The sequence below is a fragment of the Artemia franciscana genome, chromosome 6 (genome assembly GCF_032884065.1).
Source record: "Artemia franciscana chromosome 6, ASM3288406v1, whole genome shotgun sequence".
NCBI lineage: Eukaryota > Metazoa > Arthropoda > Branchiopoda > Anostraca > Artemiidae > Artemia > Artemia franciscana.
This window is the reverse complement of record NC_088868.1, coordinates 34,077,838-34,094,064: the sequence shown is the minus strand read 5'-3', so window position 1 is coordinate 34,094,064 and position 16,227 is coordinate 34,077,838. Positions and strand designations below refer to the sequence as shown.

Sequence of the window (16,227 nt, the reverse complement as noted above, 5' to 3'; positions counted from 1 at the left end):
TCAATGGGAGCACTATTAGCAAGTGTAAATTCTTTAATTTACTATAATCACGTTCTATTGCTGTTTTACCAATTTAGGTATTCAAGTTCATGGCAATTTTTCCATTTTGATTTCTTGACTAAGGAAGAAATAGAAGAAAAACATTAAATTCAGTTTTGCCGTTCTATTATTCAAAATCGAATGGCTTGGCTTCTTTTAAATGATTTTTTTTTTTCAAAGAATTGCAAGCCATAATAATAATTTTTGTCGTTGTCAAATCAACCCCCTCATCTGGAAAACCTTGTCACTTCCATTGTTTGTGCTTAAAGCACACTCTTTTAATCCATAATTTAATTTTAAAATTTCTTGAAAATATTTAAGATATATCAGCTTATTGTCAAATTCTTATGGAATGTCAGCTTTCTATTTTTGTGTGAAATTCTAGTATTGACGAACTATTTGTTTTCGAATTTTTTTTCCAATTTTTCAAACAAACATAATATTTATATTATTTAAACTTCGGAATTATTTTCGATATATTAGCTGGCTATTCGATTTTGCATAATTTGATGTCTTTGATGTCCCTTTCATTTGATGTCTAGACTTTTGTATTTTTTGAAATATTCTTTTTTTTTCAATCTATTTTAAACTTTTTTTTTAATATTTATTTCGAAAAGTTATGAAAAATATTATATAACATATTCTCATGGAGTGGTATCCTTTCATTTTTGTCAGTGATTTTAGTGTTTGTTTTTATCTTTTTTCCAATTTTTACTTAATATTCATTTTAAATATAAATCGTAGAAAATATTTACGATATGTCGCAAATTGTCTGATCTTATACACGATGTTGTCCGATTTTAGCTGAATATTGGTGTTCCATTTTTTCTCTGATATTTTAGTTTCTATGTAATATCCATTTCCCTATCTTTTTTTAAAACTAAATTTACTCATTTTGATTATTGGTTCTTTAGTTATTGAGTACTGACCATGATGTGGAAGTATAAATCTTTACTTTCTCATAATCAACTCCTTTAATTGTTGCTACGGGTTGAGTTCTCAGTATTCACAGCAGTTGTTAAGATTTTGATTATTAAGCTGAGGAAGCAACAGAAGAAAAGTAGTTTTATTCACTTTTATAGTGCTGCTATAAAAAATTGAATCAGTTGGGTTCTATTTTGAAAGCTATTTCTTTATAAAGATTTATTGTTTTGAGGTTTACAAAAAAACATTATGATGATTAAATAATAATATGACCAGACACTTTTGACGCTGTTATACATTTTATGAGGAAATTTTTTCCGAAAAATCCTTCGAAATGAGTCGGCTCTGCAGAAAAAAAAGCCTAGCCGACAAATACAAGATTGTTCAGTTATTGTGGGCTACGGCCAGTCGTTCAGTTCGGTTGGCTCTGCAGAAAAAAACCCAACCGACAAATACAAGATTGTTCAGTTATTGTGGGCTACGGTCAGTCGTTCAGTTCAGTGGGCTATGGTTGGCTCTGCAGAAAAAAAAGCCCAACCGACAAATACAAGATTGCTCAGTTATTGTGGGCTACGGTCAGCTGTTTAGTTCGGTGGGCTACGGTCGGCTCTGCAGAAAAAGAAACCCAACCGACAACTACAAAATTGTTCAGTTCTTGTGGGCTACGATCAGCCACCTAGGGTTCGATGATCTTGCCTGTAGTTTTTCGGCCTAGTAAGTACTGTAAGGAACTGGCTTTACACTTTGAGGATTACAGCCATATCGATGAGTATTGGAGAATCCATTCACATTCTAATGCAGTGAATGGGTAGAATGATGCAAATAATATTTTAGGGAAGGCTTTAGAATAATGAGTAAGAAATATTTTGGAGAAATTTTAAAAGCTGAGGAAAGTCCCTAGATTAGGACTGGACCATAGAGGTCTTTTGTAGGTTTATTATGGAAGGAATTTACGTTTATTTAAGGTTGTATTATTGATTGTTAGGTGCTGTCGCTTATTGCTTTTTGCCCCTAAACCATTTTGTCATCGCTTTTTTATGTCATTAATTTTCCCGTCATTGCCGAAAGTGTTATTAAAAAAAAGTTTGTGATTTTTTTTTTCCTGTGGCATTGTTTTTGTTGATTTGTTTTTTGTTTGTTTGTTTTTTTTGTCATTGGATAAGTGTCATTTTATTTTTTGTCATGTTTTTTTTTCTGTCATCAACAGTTCGTGGTAACGAACCGTGGCAACGAATAGGAGCGACCCGGCTCAAAAGTAACCGAAACTCTAAGAAACGGAATTTTGATACCTTACCCATTAAAAGATACGAGCCTGAGAAAATTTGTCTTATTTTAGAAAATAGGGGGAAACATCCCCTAAAAGTCATATGAAAATAAATCTTAATGAAAATAACACCATCAGATTCAGCGTATCAGAAAACCCTGTTGTAGAAGTTTCAAGCTCCTATCTACAAAAATGCGGAATTTTGTATTTTTGCCAGAAGATAGATCACGGAAGCGTGTTTAATTGTTTGTATTTCTTTTTTTTGTTGTTGTTTTTTTCTAGGGATGATCATATCGACCCAGAGGTCCTAGAATGTCGCGAGAGGGCTCATTCTAATGGAAATTAAAGCTATAGTGCCCTTTTTAAGTGACCAAAAAACATTGGAGGGCACCTAGGCCCCCTCCCACGCACATTTTCCCCAAAAACACCGGATAAACATTTTGAGATAGTCAGTCAGTTCAGCTTAGTCAAAACCTAATAACTATGTCTTTGGGACCGACTAAATCCCCCACAGTCGCCGGGGGAGGGACCTCAAGTTACAAACTTTGACCATTGTTTACTTGTAGTAATGGTTATATGAAGTGTACATACGTTTTCAGAGGAACTTTTTCGCGTTGGGATGGGGGGAGGGTGTAATGCGGGAGGATATTTCCATGAAGCAATTTATCATGAGGGGAGAGAATTTCCATGAAGGGGGCGCGGGATTTTCAAGCATTATTAAAAAAAACAATGAGAAAATAAATATTTTTTTTCAACTGGAAGTAATGAGCAGCATTAAACTTAAAATGAACATAAAATATTACGTATATTAGGGGGTTCGTCTCCTCCACAATACTTTGCTCTTTTCGCTAAAGCTTTTTTTTTTATTTCAACTATTTATTCTACGGCCTTTGTGATTCAGGGGTCATTCTTAAGATTTGGGACAAAATTTAAGCTTTACTGTAAAGAAAGAGGTATTGACGAGGGGGCGAACCCCCATATATATATATATATATATATATATATATATATATATATATATATATATATATATATATATATATATATATATATATATATATATATATATATATATATATATATATATCGTAAGGTACGTATGTTTATTACTAACAAAAACGTTCGTAAAAAAAAATCGAATTGCATGTTTAAGTAACTTAAAATTAGAAGGCAACTATGCCTCCTCGCCCACCCTTTTTTCAAAATCGTCCAATCAAAACTGTGAGAAAACCATTTAGCAAAAAATATGCAAATTTCGTTTTTTTTTATTCAATATGCGGTGAGCCAAAATCAAAACATACATTAATTCAAAAACGTTCAGAAATTAAATAAAAAGAACAAAAATTTTTATCTGCAAGTAAGGAGCGACATTAAAACTTAAAACGAAGAGAAATTATTCCGTATATGAAAGGGGTTATCCCCCCTCAACGCCTCGCTCTTCACGCTTAAGTTTTTTTTTATTGTTTGAAAAAATGGAGTTGTGGCAGAGTCAAACTTTAGCGTAATGAGCGGGGCGTTGAGGAGGGGACAACACTTTTCAAATCCGGAATAATTTCTGTTCGTTTTAAGTGTTAATGTCGCTTCTTACTTGCAGTTAAAATAACTGTTTTTTTTTTATTTAATCGGAAAAATTGTTATTGTTTTCTCCTGTGATTAAAAAAAAGTAAAATCGTTTTTTCTGTTATCGCAGAAGTGCCATTTTTTTCTATAATTGCAAAAAGGTTCATATCTCTTTTTCTGTCATCACAATGTTCAGGAGCTTACAGAAAAACAGACTGCCAGAACCAACCAGTTGAAAATCAGAAATCTGTCGGGCCAACCTTTTTCTGGAATATTGGAGTTTCTACGACTTGTCTTTTCCTATATATTATTTCTTTTACTTCTTTTTCATTTTTTTTTCATACTTCTTTACTTCCGTTTTACTTCTTTTTATTTTTTTTACTTCTTTTCTAATATTTCATCACTTCTTTTTTATTATTTTTATTTCTTTAAATTTTGTAAATATAAGATATATTTTCCAGCAACGTGTTTATTGCTATGCTGTGCATATATAATCACCATTGGATGTTATATTTGCGGCTAAAATCGAAATTTGTAACTAGTAACACGTATTAATCAAATTAGATATGTTTATGTGTTACATTTAAATCTCTTATTGATTCAATCATGCCTTTAAGTCATGTTTATCTTAGTAAATTTTAATTTCATTGTTTAAAAATAATGGCACTTTTTGCGATTACAGAAAAAATTGTGATGCCTTGTCTCATGACAGATAAAACGATGACACTATCCGCAATGACGGAAAAACAAACGAATAATGACACTTTGTCCAATGACGAAAAACAGTAATACTTTTTGTGACAACACTTACTGCATTTTGTGATGACCTGAAAACCAGTGGCACAAAAGGCAATGGTAAAATGATTTTGTGGTAAAATTTTATTAAACCTTGTTGGCTTGTGAACACGTAAACTATTGTCATTATTATCATTTTAAGATCTTTGGTCGCTATTTAAGAAACAATACTGTCATTAAAGAATTATTTGTCGTTTCGGTATAAGCTGATCTAGCTTTCAACTGGTAAAAACTTAATTTTCAAGAAAACCAGCTTTTACTTTGGAAGGGGTCGAAAAACTAGCTTTTTCTATTCTTGACATCGACAAATACCTTTAAAAAATATGCAACAAGCATGTACGGGGAGGGGGGTTAAGTCCTGGGCCCTCTCTCTGCTCCAAAATTCCAGATTTCCCCAATCACTGGGTACTTCTTATTCAAATCATGTGCTTGTTGTGCCTGCATTTGTTCTTTTTCGATACTGTTCAAAGTAAACATTTAGGCCTATTACGTATAAGAGATTTAGGCCTAATAGATAATATTATGAATACTACAGGGTTTGCACATCCCTTCAGGGGTACTGGAAGGATATCTCGCAATAAGGAATGACAAACCCGATAAAATCTTAGATTCGGGATCTATGCGGGGATATAATTGCCCCCTACATATGGAGCTTGTTTGTTGGCCCAAGAGCTAAAATTTTTGATTAAAATAAGATTTTTGAAAGTTTAGTTTATTCTATTGCCCAGAATTCAATGTCCTATACTTCTGTGTTATAATATATAATAATAAGGATATATATATATATATATATATATATATATATATATATATATATATATATATATATATATATATATATATATATATATATATATATATATATATATATATATATATATATATATATATATATATATATATATATTGGGGTAACTATTGGTAAGCAATAATTCTGAACAGATCAAGAAATGCAATTTCTAAAGCGACAAACAACTCTGCCTTTTAAAAGCCTGATTAGTTTTTTTACGGCACTTGGTATTTACCTAAGTGACATATAGCGATCGCAATTTCTTTCTGTCTGGCGGTCCCGATCTTGCTAGTTCGGGCACTTCCAGATAAGCTAGGACAAAGAAAGTTGGCTGGCGTATCAGGGACCGGACCAGATTAAATTAGAAATAGTCCCTTCCCTGATTCGACGATCTGGGGGTGGGGGGGAGTAGAAGGACGGTTAATTCGGAAAAATGTAGTAAAAATGAGGCATTTTTAGCTTACGAACGGGCTATCGGATCTTGATGAAATTTCATATTTAGAAGGACCTTGTGTCTCCCTGCTCTTATTTTAAATCCCGACCGGATCCGATGAAATTGGGGGGAGCTGGAGGGGGAAACCGGTAATCTTGGAAAACGCTCAGAGTGCAGAGATCGGGTTGAAACTCTGTAGGAAGAATAAGCACAAGTCCTAGATACGTGATTGACATAACCGGGCCGGATCCGCCCTCTTTGAAAGAGTTTGGTGGTGCTTCTGGACGTGCTAGGACGATTAAAATTGGTAAGCGTCTCAGGGACCTGCACAAATTGACTTGATAACAGTCGTCTCCCCGATTCAACTATCTGGGGGGGCTGGAGGGAGGGGAAATTGTGAAAAATGTGTATGTTTATTTCACGAATGGATGATCGGATAATGAAACTTGATATATAGAAAGATGTCATGTCTTAGATGCTCCGTTTTCAATTCTGATTGGATCCTGAAACGTTGGGGGGTGGGAGTGGGAACGGAAATCTTGGAAACCGGAAATCTTGGAAAAAGCTTAGAGTAGAGAGATCGGGATGAAACTTGATGGGAAGAATAAGCACAAGTTCTAGATACGCTTCTGACATAACCGGACCGGATCTTCTCTCTTTGGGGTAGGTGGGAGGGGAGTTCCAGTGCTTTACTGAGTTCGGTGCTTCTGAAGGTACTAGGACGATGAAAATTGGTTGGCGTGTCAGGGACCTGCACAAATTGACTTGATAACAGTCGTTTTCCCGGATTCAACCATCTGAGGGGGGGGACTGAAGGCTCTTGGCTCTTCCGATCTCGTCAAAAGTGCCTTATGTGCTCTTGGCTTCTGTTTTTATGGCAAATGTTAAACCATTAAAAAGACCAAAAAGTTTTTGAGTTGTGACTGTTTTGACTAGTAAACTCTCTGTTTCTTTGTGGTGTGATTTTTAAGACAATAAGACCAACTGTTTTCTTCTCTTTGAATTTATTTACGCCAGTACTAAATGAATTTTGTCACCCAGCCTCCAATACATCACTTATTTAATCTTCATTTCCAGACCGTATCCAGGTGGTTACTCGGTTTGACAACCCCCCTCCCCCGAAATTTTTTCTGATTTATACAATAGTAGCAAAGATATATACAGGTACATTTTTGTAGCCTTTTGTAAATTTTTGTGTACCCCCCTCCCCCGAAGAAAATCATGGATACTGACCTGTTCATTTCGTGTCACTTTTTCTGTTTTTGAATAATCATTTTTTGTGGGAATCTTGTAAAGCTCGTCAGTTGCACGAATTAACAAATCTGTGAAAGCAGCTTTCTGTCGAGTGTCCAGTCATACCATTATTTTTTTATGAATGGAATTACAGCTTTCAATTCCTATTCTTTAGTTTTCTGCGTTAAACAATAAATTTGAGACACGCCCCCTGGTGGGGGCCTCCTTAGAAAGCAAGATGTTGAAAGGATGTACTGTTTGTATGATAATAGATTGTGCAAACGGTGCAGGAGGATAAGTTGTGGGGGAGTTTTACAGGACAATGTGCTTTAAGCTGCTTCTTGAATGTGGGCGGGATGATGACTTATTGTTTTGGAAATCATGTATGGTTGGGTTGTTTTAAGAATAAATAAATAACGACAAAGGGAGGTGGCTATGTTGGTCATCACATATTCTGTCTTGTTTTTTTTTTTTTTTTTTTAATTGAGGGTCACTTATTATCATTTATATGTTTTCAAAGGCTGATCTAGAGCAAAATATTGGGGGGGGGGATGTAGTAATTGACCAGATTGACAACTTTATTTAAAATCAGAGTGGAAAAAAAAAACACGGAATGAGGGTGCTAGAAAAAATCTTGTGGGGTCCACTCCATGGCCCCCTTGGATCCGCTAATGTGTGTTTTGTCTTTACTTAACAAAAAGTTACAAATATTCATTTGAATAGGCGATGATGACGAGAAGATGAGTTCATATAGATATGAATGAGATTCTATGACAAATATGAAATCATAAACGTTTTCTTTAGTTTGTTATAAATTGAAAAGCACTTCATATAAATACTGAGAAGTACTTGATAAAACATCCTGTTTAGCATGCTTTAAATTGAGAAGCACTTATTATCGTTATATATTTTGTACTTACTGAAAAAAGATGACAGTTTTACATGTGAAAAGGGGATAGTGAAAAATTTCATGTGAATTTGAGAAAGGTGTGGTGACAAATAAGAAAAGGTGACAAATAAAAAACATGTTCCGTCTTTCATTAAAAAAGGTGACAAATATACATGTGAAAAATGGATATAAAAAATATATTTTCATATAAATTTGAGAAAGATGGTATGATAAATATGAAATTGATAAATAAAAACGTTCAAATACAAAACAGGATTGCGAATTGAAGCCGTCGTGAATCGTAATCCCCTTAATAGGACATGACTAGGATGCAACTAAAAAATAGTTGATTTTGAGTATCTATATGTTAGTATATGCTGAGAAGAAATTATATTCATGTTGATAATTACAGTTGCTTATAGTCAATTTGAAACGCTCAATTTGATAAGATAAAATCTACTCATTAATTAAACACACAATGAATATACAGTAACAGTTCACGCAAAGGCTCATAGGAGTCCAAAAAAGGGGAAGACACACGATAGAAAAAACCAAAAAAAGAATTGAAAAAAAATTAAATAAATCAGCTAAAATTAGATAGACTCCAATCAATCCCACGTAAAAAAGAAATAATAAGAGAAAATTCGTTCATGTGGCACAAAATTTGCTGTTCTTATTTTGCACTTTCCGTAATTTAAGTATTTATTTGATTTTCGTCGTTGGTACAGGAATCGTATTACATCTATGCTACTTTTGAATTACTTTTTAAATGTTTATTTACACTAGGAAGCTCCGTTCTTATTTTTCTGCCCAATCAAAATGTTGCACGAATTTTTAGTAAACTATTTTGCTAATTTTCAATGATTTTTTACTGTGAGCTAATCTAAACTTTTTAGTAACAATGGGGATGGTGGAAGCAAACCTTGAGTAGAAATATGAAAGTATACGCTATTATCTTCTGAGAGGGCGTGTGAAAATACCCAAAAATTTGCAATATTTTTTTCTAATAAAGCCGTGTTTAAGGGGTGTTCTTTTAAAAATTTAATTTCAGTAATATTGAGGCAAAACCTGTAGGACATTCTACACCATATATTCTACCTGGATTTTGAAGTGTAGGTAGGATACTCCAGAACTCTATCTTTTCTTCCTTCTTTTTGTTTTATCTTTCTCTCTATTTGGCTCCTCAATTTTAGATGTTGGGAGAATTTTCCGGGGGCAATTGTCTGTGGGGGAATTAGTCGGACACCAGAGGAGGCATATAATAAAAAATGGTCATTGGGAGGTTGAATTGCCGACTAAAATTATATTAGCGAAAGCTTATTTCTTACATTTGGTTCTAATTAACCAGAAAGGCAAGTATAGATAATGTTTCAGTTTTAGACTTTTTATAAATTTTATTGGACGGTGAAGAAAATTACCAAGTATTCTCGCAACTTTATTTAGATGTCTGTGTTTAATCCAATTGATATGTTTTCTTGAATGACAAATATATTACTGCACGAAACCTGCGTTCAAATAAACATTGGGTGTTTTGAATATTTAAGTAAAGCGAAAGAAGAAAAACATGCTTAAGGCCGTGATTAAGTGAACTTGAAAACATCGAGCTTCAAAATTGAAGTTAGGTTAGCCTTCTGTCTTTTCAAACAGTTCGTGGTAACAAACTGTAGTAAGGAGCGACCCGGCTCAATAGTAACCAAAACTCTAAAAATTGGAATTTTGGTACCAATAGCTACATCAAAAGAATTGCATTTTAATGCTGATTTTAAATATATAAGTGTCATCAAGTTTAGTCTTACCCATCAAAAGTTACGAGCCTGAGAAACTTTGCGTTATTTTAGAAAATAAGGGGAAACACCCCGTAAAAGCTATAAGATCTTAACGAAAATCACACCATCAGATTCAGCTTATCAGAGAACCATACTGTAGAAGTTTCAAGCTCCTATCTACAAAAATGTGGAATTTTATATTTTCTGCCATAAGGCAGATCACGGATGCGTGTTTATTTGTTTTTTTGTTTTGTTTTTTTTTTTCCCAGGGGTGATCGTATCGACCCAGTTGTCTTAGAATGTTGCGAGAGGGCTCATTCTAACGGAAATGAAAAGTTCTAGTGTCCTTTTTAAGTGACCAAAAAAATTGGAGGGCACCTAGGCCCCCTCCCACGCTAATTATTTTCCCAAAGTCAACGGATCAAAATTCTGAGATAGCCATTTTATTCAGCGTAGTCGAAAAACCTTATAACTATGTCTTTGAGGACGACATACTCCCCCACAGTCCCCGTGGGAGGGGTTTCAAGTTCAAAACTTTGACCAGTGCTTACATATAGTAATGGTTATTGGGAAGTGTACAGGCGTTTTCAGAAGGAATTTTTGGTCGGAGGCAGGGGTTGAGAAGAGGGGGATATGCTGGGGGAACTTTCCATCGAGGAATTTGTCATGGGGGAAGAAAATTTCCATGAAGGGAGCGCAAGATTTACTAGCATTACTTAAAAAAACAATGAAAAAATAAATATGAAAAAGTTTTTTTTCAGCTGGAAGTAAGCAGCAGCATTAAAACTTAAAACGAACAGAAATTATTACCCATATGAGGGGTTCACCTCCTCCTAATACCTCGCTCTTTACGCTAAAGCATTTTTAGTAATTTCAACTATTTATTCTACGGCTTTTGTGATTCAGGGGTCATTCTTAATGAATTGGGACAAAATTTAAGCTTTAGTGTAAAGAGCTGGGTACTGACGAGGGGGCGAACCCCCTCATATATGTAATAAAAACATGAGAATACAAAAGTTCTTTACGTAAGCTAATTTATAAGTTACGGATATCTCTTACCTATAAAAAGATTCGTAAAAAATTACCAGTTCTAGTTGCCTTTTTAATTAACCGAAAATCGGAGGGCAACTAGGCTTCTTCTCCCGCTCTTTTTTCTTCAAAATCATTCGATCAAAATTATGAGAAAGCCATTTAGCCAAAAAAAAAAAATAAATATACAAATTTCGTTTTAATTATTCCTCTGCGGAGAGCCAAAATCAAAACATGCATTGATTCAAAAACGTTCAGAAATTAAATATAAAAAAAAGTTTTTTTAAATTAAAGTAAGGAGCGACATTAAAACTTAAAAAGAACAGAAATTACTCCGTATATGAAAAGGGTTTTTCCTTCTCAACGCCCGCTCTTTACGCTAAAGTTTTTAACTGTTTTAAAATGTAGAGTTAAGAGAAAGAGTCAAACTTTGGCGTAAAGAGCGGGGCGTTGAGAAGGAAAAGCCCCTTTCATATACGGAGTAATTTCTGTTCGTTTTAAGTTTTAATGTCGCTCCTTACTTTCATTTAAAAAAAAACTTGTTTTTTTATTTAATAATTCTCTAGAGACCGTCGATTGTCAAAGCTTCAAATAGCACCAATTATCAAGTCCTGTGAAAGGTTTTGATAGACAGCTTCCTTTGGCGAGAGGCTTCAGCCGAGAAATAGTAATATATTTGGCTGCGTCTTGCAAAGCTTGGTTACCGACCAAGGGAGAAGAGAAAATGAGCAAAAGAGCACTATCATTCTCAAGTACAAAATGCCCATGTAAATGAAACTGTGACGAATTTGTAAAACGAAATTTGTATATTTATTTATTTTTTTTGGCTAAATGGCTTTCTCATAGTTTTGATCGAATGATTTTGCGAAAAAAGGAGCGGGAGAGGAGGCCTAGTTGCCCTCCGATTTTTTGGTTACTTAAAAAGGCAACTAGAACTTTTAATTTTTTACGAATGTTTTTATTAATAAAATTATTTGTAAAAATAAATTTTATTAGTGAAAGATATACGTAACTTAGAAATTTGCTTACGTAACGAACTTCTGTATTCTCATATTTTTGTTACGTATATGAGGGGGTTCACCCCTCGTTAGTACCTCGCTCTTCACGCTAAAGCTTAAATTTTGTCCCAATTTCTTAAGAATGACCCCTGAATCACAAAAGCCGTAGAATAAATAGTTGAAATTTCTGAAAAATACTTTAGCGTAAACAGTGAGGTATTAGGAGGAGGTGAGCCCTTCATATGCGTAATAATTTCTGTTCCTTTTAAGTTTTAATGCTGCTCCTTACTTTCAGTTGAAAAAACTTTGTCATATTTATTTTTTTACTGAATATACTTCTTTATATATTTATTTATTTATTTATATATTTTTGTATATATATTTGAATATATTTATTTTTTAACTTTACTGAAGGCTCCTGACTATTTCTCATTTCTAGGTTTGTTCATTGCATTGAAATAATTTATGAAAATTTCACACTCTTAACAAGCAGCTGATTATACCAATTTGTCATTCTGGTCTCTAGGGGGTATTATCGGTGATCTGAAACGATTCTCTCTGGCAACCGACTTGTAAAAATTTCAGGTAGCTGAAAATATTCTATGGGACTGTAAAAAAAGGAAAATACATCGAAAAATTGTTCCAATCATCTTACAGTCTATTGTCTTCGGCTCATGATAGTACTGATCTTGTTCTAAAAGCAATATCCTTCATAGAGTACACTTGTGAAAAAAACCTTGACATTTAAGATTTCTAAGCAATTAGAGGAAATAGAGCAAAATCCTTGCAAACATTTTGTAGCATCTTGAAGAAGCTATAGCCTGATATTAAAAGCGGCATCTTCTGCCAATGAATATTTGAGTACTTTTTAAATATAAATTTTCAATTTAACATGGGATTTTCGAGTTCCATCAGTTCACTTAATCACGGCCTTAATCGATAACCGTAACAACTTCAAACATTTGATGCCCTACTTATGTCCCACCAAAGTACTGTCATGCCTGTCCAGTGGAGCGTTTATATAACGTCTGGTATCACTGCTATAATATTATTTAGACGGAGACCAGTGTTGCCATAAGCATTTATAAGCAATTATCACTGCAGCTCTTGGGCCGTAAAAACAAAATGAGACTATAAAATATGTTCCTCAGCAAATATGGTACCGCTCATTAGTATTGAGCTTGGTTTTCACGTAAGGGACATTTTGCAATCCATGTGATTTTTGTACCAAACATTGAAAATATTGCAATGTTAACGACACTTTTTCGCAGCGTTGCAAATTTTCGTCCTCGATCAGCGTTGATATTTCCCAATTTTTAATGTAATTAGATAAATAGAAAAAATCCCAGGCTCATATATTTTGATGAATACCATCAAACTTAATGAGCTTTATTGGGTTTATTTGATATCAGCATAAAAAGTCAACTTTTTTTATGTATCAATTATTATCAAAATTCGTTACTTATTCATAAAATTCGTTACTATTGGGAAAAGTAGCTCCTTACTTACAGCTCCTTGCCGTGAACTGTTGGTTCAGGCTGCATTATACAAAATTTTGCTTCGTTTAGAATTGCATTTAATGTTAAAAAATAAGCGAAAATTTCTCACAACTTGCGTACGAATTTTTGTTCAAATTGGTGAGAGACAAGCAAAATTGACAATATTTGTAGGTATGATTGAACAACCCAAGGTGAATAAGAGGGTAGGGGAAAATGTTAGAAGATTCAAAAATACGCACTACATCAAGCAGTGCATTTTATGGCATTGAGCAGTCAACTTAAATATGGCCGGTGTTGCCGTAAATTTAATGACTACGATTGTTTTAGGCTACTAAAAATAAAGGATTGGATTGATAAAAATGATCCTGGTGCAATTATGGTGCCATTTTCTGGTGTTCTCGAAAACAAACTCATGGATATGGACGATGAATCAAAGAAAGCTTTTTTTGAAGAGAATAAAACTAGCAGCGCCTTAGACAAAATCATCGTGCTAGGCTATAAGGCTCTGCAACTCCAGTATTTCTTCACTGCTGGTCATGATGAAGTCAAAGCTTGGACTATTCAGGTAACTGCATTTTTAATATAAATAATATAGTAACTAATTATTTGATACAATATTGATTAATTAATGATCTAATCGACTAATGATTTTATTGGCGTGATATAATGCATATGGTAAAATTGAATTTATATGGTAAGAATTATTAATAATACAATATTGTTACAAAAACGAAGAGGCAATTTGGCCCGAAAAAGTAAAAATAAAACAACAATAAAAAAATCTAAAGGATTATCTATTAATCAAAATCTAGCGGCATTGCTGTGTCGTTTACTAGACAATAATTTCCTTGAGGTTTGTCACTTGTTAAGATCACCCTGTAGCGCTGTTTGTAGTCACGACTCTCTTTAGGCAAACTCATGAAATTTCTAGCCCATCGCAACCAAGAGTTCAAGCAGACAGAGTTCGTCTGTATGGAATAGGGACAGGAGAAGGAGTCTAAAACGTAGTTGACACCTTATCCCATCTGACAAAACTGGAACACTTCCAACCTTTCACACTCAACCTATCCTTCTCCGCGCCAATTGCCGGGGGATGAAGGATTACAAATTGCCAAAGATAGTGATTTTGACGATGTATCTGTGATCGAACGGAAAAGAGGTCCCAGACGGATATGGAAGAGGTCATAAGCGAGGCTTTAAAAGAAATCAGAAATTCATCGGAGGGGTTAAAGAATGTTGCCTCGAACAAATCAGAGTGTAGGAGGAGCTTGCGCAGCGCTATTTGGATCAGGCGGCTTGGCGTTGCAGTGGATTGTTTTTCTTTGTTGTAGAATATTGATGATAAATTACAAGATTAATGAGATAATTTGAAAGACAAAAAAAAACTGTCGTTGACAAAAAAATCCATGGGAGGGGTTAAAGAATAAAGATTCGAACAAATCGGAGTGTAGGAGGAGCTTGCGCAGCGCCATAAGCATCAGGCGGCTTGGTGTTGCATTCAGTTCTTTGTCTTTGTTGTAGAATATCGGTGATAAATTACAATATTAATGACATAATTTAAAATATTAAAAAAAAAACTGTCGGTGACGAAAAGTTTCTGACTACAATTTGAATCTTATCGTGAAAGTTGAGTCCGACATCCAACTGTAATTTATAATTGATCGCAGACAACATCTTTTCTCGCGAGGTCTTTGCGCTTTTTCTCCTTTGATACCAGCAAAGGTTTCTTGAAGCGTTTGAAGTAGGGGAACTTGGCTGTTTAGGTGTTTGATTCGTTTTTACCTTGGTTTTTATGTTTGATACGTTTTTACATTTGACGTTTGACGTGTTACGAACTTCCCTGATAGATTTTTACTTTTGTATCTTCTAAGTTTAATAATTACCACCTTTCCTGTTGGATTTTTAAGTTTTACGTTTGATACGTTACCACCTTTCTAGTTAGATTTTTACATTTCATTTTTGATATATTACCACATTTTCTTGTTAGATTTTAACGTTTTTAAGTTTTATACATCACCACCTTTCCTGTTAGAATTTGACATTTTATGTTTATTCGTTACCATCTTCCCTGTTAGATTTTTACCATTTATGTTTGATACTTTACCACCTTTCCTGTTAGATTTTTACGTTTTTACGCTTTCCGCTTGATGCTTTACCATCTTTCCTGTTATATTTTTATGTTATACATTTGATACGTTACCACCTTTCTTGTTAGATTTTGACGGTTTTACGTTTATTCGTTACCATCTTCCCTGTTAGATTTTTACCATTTATGTTTGATACTTTACCACCTTTCCTGTTAGATTTTTACATTTTTACGCTTTCCGCTTGATGCTTTACCATCTTTCCTGTTATATTTTTATGTTATACATTTGATACGTTACCACCTTTCTTGTTAGATTTTGACGGTTTTACGTTTGATGCGTTACCACCTTTCTTGTTAGATTTTGACGGTTTTACGTTTGGTGCTTTACCACCTTTCTTGTTAGATACGTGGTGGTTGTTTATCTGCTTGCCTATTGTAATAGTTTTTCTGCATTATCTGGTATCTATTCAAATAATAAATATATTGGATATTTTGAAAAGGTAGTTTTTTAGCCAAAAACTGTGTTTTCGCACAATTTTTGTTTGATTTCACAGCACGGTTTTCATGCATAGTTTTTGAAGAACTGTGTTTTATTTCGTAAGGCCATTGTAAGGTCAAGTTATTCGATACGGGTACTGTGATGTTCGTAACTTCCTACGCTAAGTAGTTAAGCTGCGTTACGTTAAGTATCTCTTTCACACTTAAGTATATGTTTTCAAACTAGATTAACGTAAAAATCTATAAAACCATCATTTTCACCGTCTAAAATCATCACAAACACTATAAGCAATCTGTTCAAAAACTAAAAATGTGGATTTTTAGTTTTAGTTCCCCCATACGGAAACTCTAAATTTTCCTGAATTTCTTTTCACTTCTTTTTTAAACTATCAAAAAAGACTATTGCCTTCCATTAAAAGTTCTT

General features: G+C 33.9%; 1 protein-coding gene across 2 annotated transcripts in view; it reads left to right on the top strand.

The window, feature by feature from the left end:
• Nucleotides 1-16,227, top strand: part of LOC136028345 (obg-like ATPase 1) — a 93,393-nt gene that overhangs the window by 54,190 nt on the left and 22,976 nt on the right. For both annotated transcript variants that reach the window (XM_065706131.1, XM_065706132.1), the window contains exon 8: nt 13,547-13,784. In XM_065706131.1, coding sequence (XP_065562203.1) covers nt 13,547-13,784 — 238 coding nt within the window. The remainder of the gene's footprint in view (nt 1-13,546; nt 13,785-16,227) is intronic.